The 15,477-nt window shown below is 36.1% G+C and overlaps 1 protein-coding gene across 3 annotated transcripts; it reads left to right on the forward strand.

Moving 5' to 3' along the window:
* The first annotated feature begins 355 nt into the window (after window positions 1–355).
* LOC137075466 (MOB-like protein phocein) lies at window positions 356–15,446 on the forward strand. 3 transcript variants are annotated; one of them, XM_067444041.1, is made up of 9 exons: window positions 356–514; window positions 1,891–2,049; window positions 4,767–4,829; window positions 5,242–5,342; window positions 8,979–9,021; window positions 9,189–9,275; window positions 11,428–11,507; window positions 13,020–13,131; window positions 14,929–15,446. In XM_067444041.1, the coding sequence occupies exons 1-9, from the start codon at window positions 512–514 to the stop codon at window positions 15,058–15,060; spliced, it is 780 nt and encodes a 259-aa protein (XP_067300142.1). In that variant the 5' UTR covers window positions 356–511; the 3' UTR covers window positions 15,061–15,446. The 3 variants fall into 3 exon arrangements, with proteins under 3 accessions (XP_067300142.1, XP_067300141.1, XP_067300140.1); XM_067444039.1 differs by lacking the exons at window positions 356–514; window positions 1,891–2,049 and adding an exon at window positions 3,949–4,056; XM_067444040.1 differs by lacking the exons at window positions 4,767–4,829; window positions 5,242–5,342; window positions 8,979–9,021; ... (2 more) ...; window positions 13,020–13,131; window positions 14,929–15,446 and adding exons at window positions 2,158–2,247; window positions 2,436–2,618.
* Window positions 15,447–15,477: the final 31 nt, after the last annotated feature.

Raw genomic sequence — 15,477 nt, forward strand, 5'->3', positions numbered from 1 at the left:
TGGGTGTCAAGTTCGAGAAATTTCGTAGATTCTATTGGAGAAAAAAAGACGTCAGAGGTCAGGATTGTGCAACCACAAATTTTATTGCGTTTTACAAATGTCTATGAATTTGTTAATAGTCTTGCAATATATTTGTATTATATAATTATCAGTGTTTATTAATCTTTATTTTATTATATAGGCATTTAACCATTTATTCAAAACCTTTATTTTGCTTTGGTTATTATAATAATCCACTTCAGTTTTGCATTTTTCATGTAAAGCATTCAAGCACTCAATGTCTTAGCCAAATGTGCCATTTAAAAAATATATATTAAAATGTATTTGTGTAACGTTAGGCGATCGAGGAATATTCTAGATCGCAGGACGGGGTCGGTAAGGATCGTCTTTTGGCGCATGCGCAGTGGCCTTCCAGACATTTCTTCTTCACGTGGATCGCAGGAGTGAAGTGATCCAGTGTGACTGTCTTATGCTTCTCTGCTGGACGCTCATTTAATAAAGATCAAACAAAATGGTAAGACGCGTAAGATAATCTGTCTAGCTGCATCATATTAATGAGTTGTTTCAATAATTATTTGATCTTTGTAACTGAGATAGCGCAATGTTTTATAATCCTCCATCATTTGTAACCGCAAGGTCACGGTTAGTAATGTAGTCATGCTCTTTTTTTCATGCTCGAGTTTATACGAGATAATGATGTGATGCTTAGTATGTTACTTAGTGCATGTAAAGCTAAAACTACACAAATAGTGGTTTTCTGTGTTCAGGATTGGTGATTTTGCAGGTCACCCGTTTTGTTTAATGAAAAGCTTAGCTGGTGGCTGGTTTGTAACGTTAGACAAGTAACTTATATAATCTTAGTAACGTTATAGTATTGTTTAAAGGGTGGACTAATTATTTTACTGCATACATTTGTATATGACAGTCTGTAGTATGATAACTTCTGATCACGTGTATAAATTATATTGCAGGTATCTGCACATCTTGTTTGTGAAAATGAACATATATCCATTATCATAACTAGATAACGTGAATCAGGTTTTCGCTAAGCTCCAAAACCAATAGCATTTCAGCAAGATATGAACTTCCGGGTCATTTTGAATGGCGTGCACACGTGTGGTTTGTGATGTACAGTAACTGTGATGCTTTTGCCTTTAGTTAGATTGAGTCATACATATAGCTATTCAAGTGTTCTCTTAAGCAGGGCCGACTGATATTTGTATGTATTGACCCTTGTAATAAGTTGCCATGACGTAATAAAGTATGCTTATACTTAAGTAACAAACGTCATTTGTGACTTGAATTATGAATAACATTGAAATGTATTATGAGGACTAGTGAAATGCACAATTGATTCATTCTGGAATATTCGACTTTCCCGACTGTTTTGCCTTGGGGGGGTTATCTTGTCGCCTGTCCTTTTGTCCTTCACCAGGAGGGTAAACATTTACAAAACCTCAACTTTTCTCCTCCCCTACATGATCTCTCAACATCTCCTATGTCCCATCTACCCTCCCTCACACACGACCTTCTCTCAAGGTCACACACACACACACATCTGTTCTCAGAAAAGCAGCTGCTTGTGTCTTTGAAACTGTGATACAGGGGGATTGATGGTCAATATTCTTTCTCCTAAGTTTTCTGCTTCAAGTGTACGTCTAGTTTAGCCTAAAATGTGTTGTCTTTTAAAGAAGGTAAATAACCAAAGTCAAGAACTTGTAGGAAAGGGGAAAAAAGGCTTGTGATGAATTAAACCTATTGGGTTTTACTTTGCTGGTCTGTAACACCCCCTGGTGGAGCGTGTTTTTTGGGGGGAATGCAGTTTTTAGTGTTGCAAAACATGAAGTGATTGACTTTCTACACTGCACTAAGCATACCTTTGCCCCACAGCAGGCTTTCCGGAAATTCCTTCCCATGTTCGACCGTGTGTTAGTGGAGCGGCTTGCTGCAGAGACCGTTTCAAGAGGAGGCATCATGATTCCAGAAAAGTCTCAAGCTAAAGTGCAACAGGCTACAGTGGTAGCAGTGGGTCCAGGATCCACCAGGAATGTAAGCTAATCAAATCCAAACATGTTTTAGGACCTCATTAAAGCATCTTTACAGTGTGTGATCTATAGGTTGTACTTCAGAGTTTTAATGATGTCTGTTTATTTTTAGGACGGGAAAGTAACGCCTGTCTGTGTCAAAGTTGGGGATAAAGTTTTGCTGCCTGAGTACGGAGGAACTAAAGTTGTACTTGAGGATAAGGTTAGAACATTTGCCATCATCAGTCCTCTTAGTTCTTTCATGATGTATTTCTTATTAATAAACATCTATCCATTGTTTTGCCATTTTTGTATATCTTGGCTTTTTAGTATAGAAGACATGTAACTAAATTATATATATTTTTTATAATTTGTATAAAAGTAACTTGTTTTTACTATTGTCTTTTGTAGGACTACTTCCTTTTCCGGGATGGAGATATCCTTGGCAAATATGAAGACTGATTGTTCAACTGCGTAATTCTGTAGTTCATAGAGCGAAAGGCTGTTCCATGTTTGTTTTCTTATTTTCTATGTCATTTGATTGTAAATAAGTATGATCATGTTTTGTTAAAATAAAGTGATCTTCATGTTTCATCTTTGCTTCTTCATGTCACAGAACAGTTTGGAATTGATTGTCTAAATTGTGTGTATTAGGAAACATAATATAAATTCTAATGAATTCATCGTCCATATTCCTGAAAAGTCAAATATTAATTATGCTCTTTAATTCTTAACTTTGGGAGTTTGGACTGTAATTTATGAAGTAACGAAGGAATTACTAACTCTACGGTTTGAAAATAAATTTGTTTTACTGAATATCTTATTTCCCTAATATGTGATTAGAAGGTATAAGTAAAATAATTATTGTACAGTGCCTTCTGAAAGTAATCTCCTTTTTTTTAAATCACTATATAATTAATTATAAAACGTGTTTTCAACTGATAACATTTTTATTCATTAAAAAATATTGAAAAAAATCGAAGATTGGCATTTTCTTATTTGATGATATAGAATAATCAGTAGCTAAGTACACATACAATGTTAATTAATATGTCTTAGAAACATGGGGGGGGGGGGGGTAGTGTATCCTAGGAAGTTAAATTTTACTAGGCTATCATTGAATTACCTTTCAATTGAAAAACACAAATTTCAGCAAAATATGAGTGGACCTAAGGCCTTTTATTTGTATAAGTAGGGCTTTGAGTCATTAAAAAAATGGATAAAAATCCTTGCAGTACTCTTTATCTATCAGGTCTTTGTGGACTGACTAGATGGAAGCAGTAAAAGTCATGGGATTTCCACATTGGGACCAGTTTCATAAGCCTTTAGTCATACATATAGTAAAATTTAGTCATACATTATTTTTTAAAGACATTTGAAATAGTGAAATTTGAGAACGAAATGTTTATTGGCTACCACTAGTTGGTACTAATGGACACAATGGCTGCGTGAAAGGGATAGTTCAACAAACATTTTAAGTTCTGTCTTTAATTTCTCACCCTCAAGTGGTTCCAAACCTATATTCATTTCTTTGTTCTGCTGAACAAAAAGGTTAGATATTTGGAAGAATGTTTGTAACCAAGCAGATCTCGGCAGCTATTGACTACCATAGTATCTCCCCCCCTCCCTCCAAATATATTATTTTGTGTTCAGCAGAACAAAGAAATGTATGCAGGTTTGGAACAACTTGAGCATGACTAAATTATGACAGAATTTTCATTTTTGGGTAAACTATCCCTTTAATGCACCTGTTCAGTTAAAACCTGAGAGTATGCAGTGCACTATTTCTTTTTCTACAGCAAACTAGAACATTATAAATGTTTTAAAATAATTACAAATTGTTTTTGAGATGTAATTCGACGATATAGGTTTTGTCCAATATTTGTTGGGGTCACTGTATCTGAGCTCTTCCTGTAGTAGCTCTTCTCGTCCATTGGGGGAGCGCTGTCAATCAAACTCTAAATCTGTCGAGATGGTCATGGCGGAGGGCACAGCTGTTCTGAGGAGGAATAGACCAGGCACCAAGGCGAAGGTAAAATGAACATCGAATTATAATTCAAAGCGTTTTCCAAGCTCAAATAATTTCGCAAGGTACACTCTAATGTAATAATAACATAAAAACTATTTGTTCTCCTGGTAGCGGAAGCCGAAGATATGCTAAAGAGCTAAGCTAGCAGTTAACCGAGAAAACTCATGATTCTCAAATTAAGGATTTTAACGGAATGTTCTGTAATATGTATTGGGTAATGGTAGGATTTGTTTTCTCTTTTTGAAAGTAGGTGAATATTTAGTGAAATACTTGTCAGAAGGTGTCCGAAATGGCAGGGTTTCATGATTTAGCTATTTGGCTAACAGCAGTCAGCTAGCAGCTATTTGAAAGTACCCGGATGATACTGCTGCTGTTCCTATAACGACATTACATTTTTGTATTAAAAACCCACTTAAGTTAATATACCATTATATAGCCGAGTCGTAGAGCTTTCCATTATTATAAACTGCTGCTTTGAGTCACTAATACTTAATGGAATTGACATAACGTTACCCATTGGGACATTTTACCATGGGTTTACTATTGATATAAATTATGTTTGCAACACAAGAACTGTAGTAAATAGTCCAAAAGTCCCTAGAAAGGTATCTCAAACATGTACTGTCAACAGCAACTACATCTACATTATACAGTTATACTGATTATTATAGTGAGGGACATTTTTAAAACAGTGTTTTTGTTTTAATCCTCAGGACTTCTATAACTGGTCTGATGAGTCTTTTGAAGAGATGGACAGCACCTTGGCAGTGCAACAGGTGAGAGTATTTTTTTTAAGTAGATCAGAAAAGAAGATTTTTGGGAGGTACTCTTTCCATACAGTGACCCATAAAAGCACTGTAAAAGTTGTCACTCACTATGATTATTGGCTTTAATTATACTGTCTAGTCTTTTTAGCAGTTCAGTAAGTTTACATGAGGAGCAGACTAGGGTTATTTGCTGCTGCTCCCATTTTTTTTACAGGCGCAAGGGCAGGGTTACCTGTCACTCACATGCTATGCCGATTGCAGAAATAGAAATCACAATAATTCAACAAAACAATTTTTTTCTTGTTCAAGAAGCTGTTCGCTCCTGTATAGATACCACAATAGCACACAAAATACATACATCTTCCATTCCATTTCTTGGTAACTTTAAAATGTTATTGATGGTCATTTTTTTTCGTTTCAGTATATTCAGCAGAATATCCGCTCCGATTGTTCCAATATAGAGAAGATTATGGAGCCCCCAGAGGGACAAGATGAAGGGGTGTGGAAATATGAACATCTCAGGTATATTATTAGTCTGAACATCAACTGTTTGATCATTTCATCCTTCACATCCTCTAGTGTCGTCATGACTCCTCTCAATGTACTCATGGGTATTCCAATTGTTTTTGATGACAAAATGGGTCCTACTTTATATCAAGTGTCATTAACAACTATGTACGTTAACAAATAATTCTAAAGTACAATGTGCGTATTTTGTTCTGTTGTATTGCAAAACACTTTTTCTGCTATTGAGGTGGAAATGAATATGGCTGTGATTACAAGCAGATTTTTTGTGATTAAAACATAAACATTGTTGTACACAATAAGTGCATTGTATAAAATGAGTCATTTAGATATTAGTACATAATAGTTAAAGATAGGGGTGAAACAATTCCTTGAGTAACTCGAATTCAAAAAATAATTTGCCTTAAAGCTTTGTTTAGTCAATTTAACTACACACGGTAATTTTGCAGAAAGACAATTTTTGTGTAAGTACTCAAAGTATGCACAGATTTTATCCGGGTCATGTGGATAAAGTAGGCCTAATTAAAAGTAACATTACAAAAATTGCAAGTGGATGACAGATAAATCAATCATCAGAATCATCAAAAATCAGATTTTAAAGGTGTCATTAAAAGGCTTTTAAAAAAATGTTATACTGTTGTCTGAGGTCAACTAATGAGATTTATGTGATTTTTACATTAAAGAAACATTATAACTAATAAGTAACAGGCTATTACTTCTACACTGGTTTTAAAGGCTTTCACACACATGTGCACACATGCGCATGCCCTTCAAATGTCAAGTCAAGAGAGAGTGAACAGTGCAGATCAAGAAGGGAATCATATTTCACTATTTGAGATTCACCGGCCTGCCGACGGGATCCATGTTGGTAGCCCGTCTGGAAAACACACAGCCCTGGGACGTTGGGCTTTGCGAACCCTGGCCCATACATGTCCAAGTCTGACCCTGAATCACAATGAACCAACAAATTAGGGATTCTCCAGCCCTGTGAAAGTGTGCTAACGTATGCTCTGTTAGACACATACACATAATCAAAGCAATCTATAGGAATGCAATACTATTGCATATATTTTACTCACATAAGTGAGTTGCACCATTCCTGTCGGATCCAGTATAGAAGGAACTGCATTGTGTTTTAATCTCTATATATCTGCAGATCCAGCATCGACCTGAGACTTGTTTACAAACGATTCCGTAGTGAAATGAAGCGAATACGCAAATGTCTTGCCCGCGTGAGCTGAAACTTAGGCAAACTGTGTATTTCCACAACCAGGAATACGACAATATCTTGCTATCTTCTTCGGCATGTTTATTCATAGATTCCATGTGTCGTCACACACTTAAAGGAACGCCCACCTGGAGGGCAACTCAAGGCTCTCCTCCATTGTTCGCCAGTCATTTTTTTTACCAGGTTTGTAGTCAGTATTAATCTAGTAAGACAGTGATATCAAAATACCAAATTTAATATTCCTGCATACTTTGTACAGGAAAGTAGATGAAGTCAGAATATTAGTGCAACATATGGTTTCTCGTTAGGTGTTTTTTTTCCCCCATCGAAACCCTTTTAATACCACTGTTGCACTGATAAGGATTCTATAGCCTGCATTGTGTCAGGTAACCCTCCATATGCTGCTTGATCAGCTCTATAATAGGTTTACTGCGTAATTCATATGGTGCAACAACTCGATTTTAAATAAAACCCATATCAACAAATTCTAGATAAGCGTTAAACTTAATTTGCTTAATTAAATCCTTATTTGTTATTTCGCCCTGTCTCACTGTTTGTAGTGATTGAAATACTGCAGCAGGTGCTGTATATGGATCATAAGTGCCCAAAACGTGCATCTTGTTCACATATTTTTGTTTTGAGATGGAAAATTGACAGGCTTGTGCTGGAGTTCTATGGAGTTCTATAGCGGTTTTGCCCTCCAAGGCGCCGCAACTGTCACATGACTGAAAACTATGAGTTGCTGCTGGCTATCAGCCTAGAAATCTAGACGCACCATAGCGGCAGCAAATCTAATTTGCTGTGAGTGTCGTCTAGCAACTCTCAATTCACTTCTGAGCTGTAAACGCCAAACTCTAGACGGGCCAATCACATCGTGTATAGAGTCTGTGGCGGGGCTTAATATAATGACGGCCGAGTTGCACGTGCGCGTGCTTCTAGTAAACACAGAAACTAGCGAACGTCGGTCTTTCGAATCAGCTTTGACCGCAACTCCGGAAAACTTGGAGTTAAGCTTTTCTCAGAGAAAAGAACAAAGAACGGCACTGAAGTCATTCTTAAAAAGGAAAGATGTGTTCTGAGTTTTGCCGACCGGATACGGTGAAAGTTAAATCTGTCAACGAGCTCTGTTTCACCTTCATTACTCTGGTTGATTGCAGAGGGAGGATAGCACAATCGGATTAGCTCCATGAGTCAGTGGGCGGGGCTACAGAATAAGATGTGAAACTTACAGGATATTCTTATAAATACCATGACTTTTTATATATCAAAAGCTCAAGGGAAATTAATAAAGACACGGAACTCTCATTCATGGTAATGTCATTCTTTAACTTTAATTTTCAGCTCATTTCAAGATCAAATACCACAATGTGAGAGAGAGCAGCATCAGCACCTGTAATATAATTTAGTCTCACTATTTTTAAAGGAAGACAACTGTGTGTTGAGCTTCAGGATACAACGCAGTCAGCTGGAGAGATACGAGCAACTCAATGCATGAAGTAACCAGCATTAAAGAGTTTTCACATGCATCAATCATAATTGTGATGTGTATGTGAAATGTTTAATGGAACTTTATATATACTTGAGATGTCCGAAATGCACCATTAAAATGCGCAACAAATAACAGAACAAGTTGTAACTGCTGTGTGCATGTGATGTGCAGCGATCGTGCTTTCAGAGCTGCGTGCTTTCATTGATTTGCGTCATTTAAATCTCACACTTCATATCATATTATTTATTGCTCCTAATTTAATAGATCAAGCTTTTTGTCTGATGAATGATTAGCTCAAAATGTAGATCTGTATGTGTGATGTACTTTATTTTAATTAAACACAAACGCATCTCTCGCTTTTGCTCACGTTCCAGTAGTTACTCCTCCATGTACTGTATATTGTCGACACTGGTTTAGATTATTCAATACATTTAATGTTTAGGAATTTCAAAGATTTTTTAAAGTAACTAACTCCAGTGTAGCTAATGTTACAATAGCATTACGCTTAACACTGAGAATTTTAATAATTGCAATGTGATCCATGCCTCTCTAGTATACCCATCTCTACTCTTGCTCTTGTTCAGAATTACCTTCTTGTCCATTATTTTTTGCTTCTTAAAAAAGCCAAGAAGACAGTAAAGGCTTATGTCATGCCTGAGCTGAAACTTGAAAGTTAAGTTGCACAACATAAATGCGATGTTTAGGTATCATTATTGTTTATTTATATTACTATTATTTTAATTTATAGATTGTAGTTTTAGGTAATAATCTGTGGAATACTCGATTACTAAAGTAATCTGTAGCTGCAGCCATAGTTAAAGGCATTTAATATAAAGTGGGTCCACAAAATGTCATCATATGTTGTTGCAGTGTCCCTGGGAATTATGTTAATGTTAATATTATGTGCTTTATATAGACAGTTCTGTTTGGAGCTCAATGGCTTAGCAGTTAAACTGCAGGTAATTATCATTCTTACCTCCGCTCACAAATAATCCAAGTAATTTGTATTTCACTATTAATTGAATTGAATGTCTTGTCATAGCAGATTGTTTTAGTTGACAGCCTTTACAAATGTCTTAAAATGGTATTTATGAAGACAATAATGTCTGATGCCTTCACTCCATAGAATGAGTGTCATCCGGACACATGTACCCAGATGACAGCCACTGAGCAGTGGATCTTTCTGTGTGCTGCCCATAAGACTCCCAAAGAGGTGAGTGTCCTCTATGGTTGGAATCGATTACTTATGACATGTTTTTGATTTTATTTTTTGTGTGCAGAATGTGATTAAAGGTGGGTTAAGTACTATTTCAAAACTGCTTTAGAAATGTGACTCAGGCCAAGTACCTTATCAGACTGATGGCAGTCTTCTATCAGTTTTCTTTTATGTATTCTCGTAGGCGAGTAACATTGGTTTTGTTTTGTTTTACTGAACTAAAATATGAATATAACTAAATATATTGAATATGCTTGTGTAGAGTTGTTCCGATTCCGATACTAGTATCGTAAATATTAACGATACCACAACAAATTCTGGTATTGGTGTCGGCGAGTACTTGATCCAATACCATAATTCTTAAACAAGACCTAATGTTAGTTATGATGACCACTAGCTTTGCCTAACCGCTGCACGGTTCTTCTTCGCTGCTCAGAATGCATTGTAAACACATTGTGCTGTGTTGCTACAAGCAACCACTGTTAGAGCAGTGAAGAAGAAATGAAAACGCATTAGCAGTATGTCCGATGTTTAGCAGTATTTCAGACTGGAAATTTGGTACTGAAATTTTTAAAAAGTGATGATACCAGTGTTTCTGTAGTAAGTTACAGACTCCATGTATATTCGGTACCCGCAGTTGCGTTCAGTCGCTTCCGTTTAAAATCCAAGCCCAGGGCTCCAGACTGTAGCCAAATATATACTAGTGTCTATGATTATTAAACTGCAAAATACAATTTAAATATTACTCCTGCATGTTCTGCGTCTCTGTGTGGATGTGCAGGAGTGCGTTTGACCCCCGCTGTCTTTGTAGTCTCTCCCTGTCACTATGAGAACACGAACAAGCTTATAAACAGTCACTTGATGAGAGTTTACCATTTCATTTGAGATAACTGTCATATTATTAACAGAGACACTCAAAGGTCTTACCGGCAACCCGTCAAAATAAGTGGTTTAACGTAAAGAAATTGACAGAATATATTAGGTTACTGTTGTAGCCTACAGTAGATTTAGCATCTCTATGTAATAATAATACATCTCTTATAAAAAATTATTATGCCTAAATGGTTGCTTATTTTTCACTTCTTTTGTGTAAGATTAATTTCTAAATAAATATTTTGTTTTTGTTTTTATTCCTATATTTATTTTATACAATATTGTAAAACTAAAATACCTTTTTCAGTTTGCGATGTTAGATTTGTGACTGCATTTTATGCTATTTTTTGCTTAAGAAAAATAAATAATATTGCTGTCAAATGCATGTCAGATAATAAAAATACTGTAATAAATACAGTAGTTTACTGTCTGTATTTGTTAATGTTTTATCAAGGGATAAGTCTGAAGCACACCATAAAATAAATCTAGAAATTCATACAGGGGTATATACAGACACACCCAGGTATCGGATCAGTTCTCGGTATCGGGAAGGGAAAAAGGGTATCAGAACATCTCTACTCGTGTGTCATGTTCGCTTGTTTGTCACTTTGCAATCGTATAATCGTTCACTTCTGCTATGATAAAGACCCGTTTATTTCCACACTGTATAAGCCTGGAACGTCTAAACCTCCCCTGTCTGTTTGAAGCGTCAGCTCCCAAAACGACCGACAAGTAAGATAATATACTCCTAATATATTTTTGTTTCCTCTTTTTGTGATCGATATCCCTCTAATCTTGTCATAATTGTAATATGTTTGTTACTTGGACTGTCATCCTTGTGTTATCGAGTTGTTCATGAGAACCTTTTGTGTTCGCTATATCCCTCTAATTTTGTCATTATTGTAATATGCTCGTTAGTGGGACTGTTGTGCTCATGATTGAGTTGTTCATGAGAACTGGAAAGGATGACTTTTTTTATTTTTTTATTCGACCTGGATTACCATAGTAACAGAGATTCTGCCATAGTCGTTGCCTGTGTTGCGTATGTGTGGGGCGGAGCTATCAAAATATGTTTGGTGATTTGAAATATGAACATCGGTCAGCAGAAAGCACTTACGCCACCTTTAATCAATTTACATTTGTTGTTGGTTATTTTTTTATTATTGATTAGTTTGTTGTTGCAGCCCTAATTCATTTGTGAATAGACAGAGCTGGAGACGCTAAAATATAGATGATTGTTTCTTTTGTTGATTTGTTTGTTGACTGTGGATCACAGTGCCCTGCCATTGACTACACGAGGCACACCCTTGATGGAGCTGCGTGTCTTCTCAACAGCAACAAGTATTTTCCTAGCCGGTGAGTTATTGAACATCAAATCCATCAAAGCAGGGGTGATCAGTGTTCCTCCTGGAGATCCGTCTTCCTGCAGGGTTTAGTTCCAACACTGCTCGAACACATCGGATAAGCATTTATTCAACCCCAAAACCTTAATTTTTAAGGGGTGGGTGATATATATCCATGGTCGAAAAATGTATAACCCTTTAATTTATATGCATAATTTAGTTGTGGCAGTGATGCAGATCACCAAATAGGACTTATGCTTGTTACTACACTATTATTTTTATAATTAAACAATCTTACAGAGCTCATAGCTCATACCTCAAATTTAAAACGAATGAATTAACAGCTTGCTCCAACTACTATAAATATATCCAGCTTTATCTGTAACATGCAGTACACTCGCATAAAGCACTATATACTTTATAGCAAAATCATTGAAAACATGAAAATGATTCTATCTCTCAGCTAATCTGCAATTTGTAGTAATCGAAAGTAATCATATTACAAACAAGGTCATTAATTTCTGTAAAGATGCTTTAAAACTATTTATTACACGGCTCTGTGAAATACTTGATTCTGATTGGTCAATCGCACATTCCAGCGGTATGTTATTTCCAGATAACACCCTCATACGGGTACTACAAGTTGTCTTGACCGGTACTACTTCTATGCTTAACGCTGGCGCCATCTTGTGGCTTAAACAGCCGTGGGTTACAATGGAAGACTTCAAGGCAGGTTTCCTTTATAACGTTTTTAATATAGATATTTTTCTTACACAAACGCATCGATTCGAATCAGAAGGCTCTATTAACCCATCTGAGTCATGTGGAGCATGGTATTTGACGGACAGCTGCATTTTTTTATGGACTTCAAATACAACTACAACAACAGCTTGGATTAACGTTAGCCTGGACTTTTTAAATATAACTCAGATTGTATTTGTCTGAAAGAAGAATGTCATATACACCTATAATGACTTGAGGGTGAGTAAATCATAGGCTTGGTTTCATTTTCGGGTGAACTAACCCTTTCAGCATTCATTTTCAACATTTAGCTGCAATATAAAGGCTTAAAGCAGTTTGGAACTGTTTTCATTCGCGGAAGCTTTGCGTAAGAGCTAATAAAATATTTAATCTCGAGACAATATTTTGTGTCTAATAATTATTTATTTGAGACTAGTAGCCGTGTAATAAGCGGGATAATGTACACCCAGCCGGTTGTTATCGCAGAATAAACCCTGACAGAGTGATCTGGACGCGAAGCGGAGGCGGATAACAACCAGCTGGGTGTACATTATCCCTTACTTATATTGTAAGAATACTATACAAATAATATTCAGGTTTATACAAATCAGGCTATACAAATTAAGTTTTAGGTGAGGGTTGGATCTAAACTGCCTAACAAGGAAGATCTCTAAGATTTGAGCATCCCTGCATTAATTACTATGTTAATATTTTCTAGATGTAAACAAACCACTGATGTTTTGTTTGTGTAGCCACTGATCCTCTCAATGCTTTCCGATTATAGTGTCAGCATTAAGGAATCATCTGTGGCCAAACTGGGCTCGGTTTGCCGTCGTATCTATAGGATCTTCTCCCATGCTTACTTTCACCACCGCCAGATTTTTGACAAGTATGAGGTAAGCAAAATAATTTCTTGCAATTCATAAGCACATACATTTATTAAAACAAAATATCGGCTCTGGTCCACAACCTACTGCACTACCTGTTTATGCATCATTTCAAACTTTAAAAATAGGAAAACATATTTAAATCATACAACTATTTTACGCAACATTTGTGTGCTGTATTTTTATGCTCAACACAGCAATTGTGAGTTTGTGCACCACAACAGGAATTGCTGCCCATTGGGAACGTTTTTAGTTTGTCACGTCGGAGATTTCAATGGAAGCTTCTTTCCGCCACATAATAAAAAATGAAAATGTAATTGCAACTTTTTATCTCACAGTTCTGCCTTTTTTTAAAATCAAAATTGATATAAAGTCAGAATTGCGATTTATATTGAGAATTTTGAGATTTAAACTCGCAATTGCAAGAAAAAAAGTCAGAATTGCTAGATGTAGACTCACAATTGTGAGATGAAAAAGAAAAAGTTCATACATGGTGCTTAAAGTACTTGAATTTGACCTTTTGAAATTTAAGTCCTGGAAAACGGACGTATTTATGAGGAAGTGCAGGAATTATTGAAAGACAATATATATGAAATTAGTGTTTAATTTTTTCGATTAAACAATATTTTCATGCAAAACTAACGCTGCAGCATGTCTGATATAGATAGACATTTCACATAACCATATATTTGATATCCAAGTATCCAACTCCTAAATATCCAAGTATGTGATACAGCTTTCATTCTTTAGGTCAATAATATATTCATGTGGGAAAAATCTGTTTGATTAAGGAAAGTCATACCCTGCATCCCAATTCACATACTACCCATACTAAATAGTATTCGAAAATTCCCAAATCGTAGTATGTTGAAAAGAGTATTCCAAAGATACCCGGATGGTTTACCCGAACTGCGGATCGATGCACACTCTTAACGGCTGATATTGCCCACAACCCATTGCGAGGTGGACGAGGATTCGATTAGAACTACAAATGTGGATAAAAAGCTTAAAAAAATTACAAACATAACAGTCTGACTCGCACATCCGTCAAGTATAGAAGTTTAGATAAAGGGGTTTGAGTGAACAACTATCAGTATTTAACCTGAGAAAAAGGCATTTATTCAGTGTTATCCACAATTATATTTCACCTGCAGCAGCTTTGTGAACTTTTGTAATGACACGTTTGACCATTAACTTTTAAATGCAAACATTATATTTAAAATGTGGAGGATGGTGTGATGATTGACAGAGCAGTTTAAATGTTGATGGGATGCACGTAACTAAGCGACAGAGTCCGTTAAAGATGACGAAGGTGTATGTCCTGAAGCTTGCATACTTTTCTGCTACACACTCAAAAGTATATACTTTTTCTTCACAAAAAGAGTACATACTTTTAGGATGTAGTCGAATTGGCACGCAGCACTAGTCATTTGTCTAAGATCCTTTTAGTGGTTAGAGTTGCCACAGTCATTGCATGTGCTGCACTTCATTTGTACCATTTTGTTTTATTAGTATATTATTATTTATCTTGGTTTATAGTTTATTTGATTTATTTTTAAAAGGTTTGTTTTGGTGTGTGGCAGAAACAAGCTTCCATAGATTTCTATGAGGTTTCTTAGACATTTTTGAAGCCATTACTTTAAATGAAAGTGAATGTTAAACATGATAATGACAGTGCTCATGACATGACAAAGCAACTACTGTTCATGCAAGCAACATTTCCAGCCACTGTCAGTAGGAGGCATCTTCAGACAGTTTCCTAAAATGGATTGACATTTTACAAAGACCATCATCTCTCTCCCACAGAATGAGACATTCTTGTGTCACCGCTTCACTCGTTTTGTGATGAAGTATAACCTCATGTCTAAGGACAACCTCATCGTGCCCATCCTGGAAGAGGAAGTCCAGAGTGCCACTGCCGGGGAGAGTGACGCCTGAGCTGTATCTTGTGCATTTTCAGCCTCTAGCATCCAGACAGTAGAGGCGTACAACTTTAGTCATTTGTTACTTTTCCACTCACTAATGCTTTGTTTTATCCAAATCTTATCATTCAGCTGTAACAATCAAACGTAACATCAGCAGCTCCTTGTACATATCTCATTATCTCCATTGTAAATCCTGCTTAACCAATAAGAATTTCCTTTCTTTTGTCCCTCTCTTGACTATAACAGGTCTGGTGATATTCACCCTGTCTTTTCCCTTGTTGTTAAGTTATTACATGGGTGGAGGGCTCTTATCTGGCCCACTTTGTCCTTTTTTTTTAAATGAACTAAAATGTATGGTATTTTCATTATGTCAATTGTTAATAAAAGACTTGTACCTAGTTTACGCTTATGCGTTATCTTTTTATGTCTT

Source organism: Pseudorasbora parva, chromosome 5 (assembly GCF_024679245.1).
Source record: "Pseudorasbora parva isolate DD20220531a chromosome 5, ASM2467924v1, whole genome shotgun sequence".
NCBI classification, from domain to species: domain Eukaryota; kingdom Metazoa; phylum Chordata; class Actinopteri; order Cypriniformes; family Gobionidae; genus Pseudorasbora; species Pseudorasbora parva.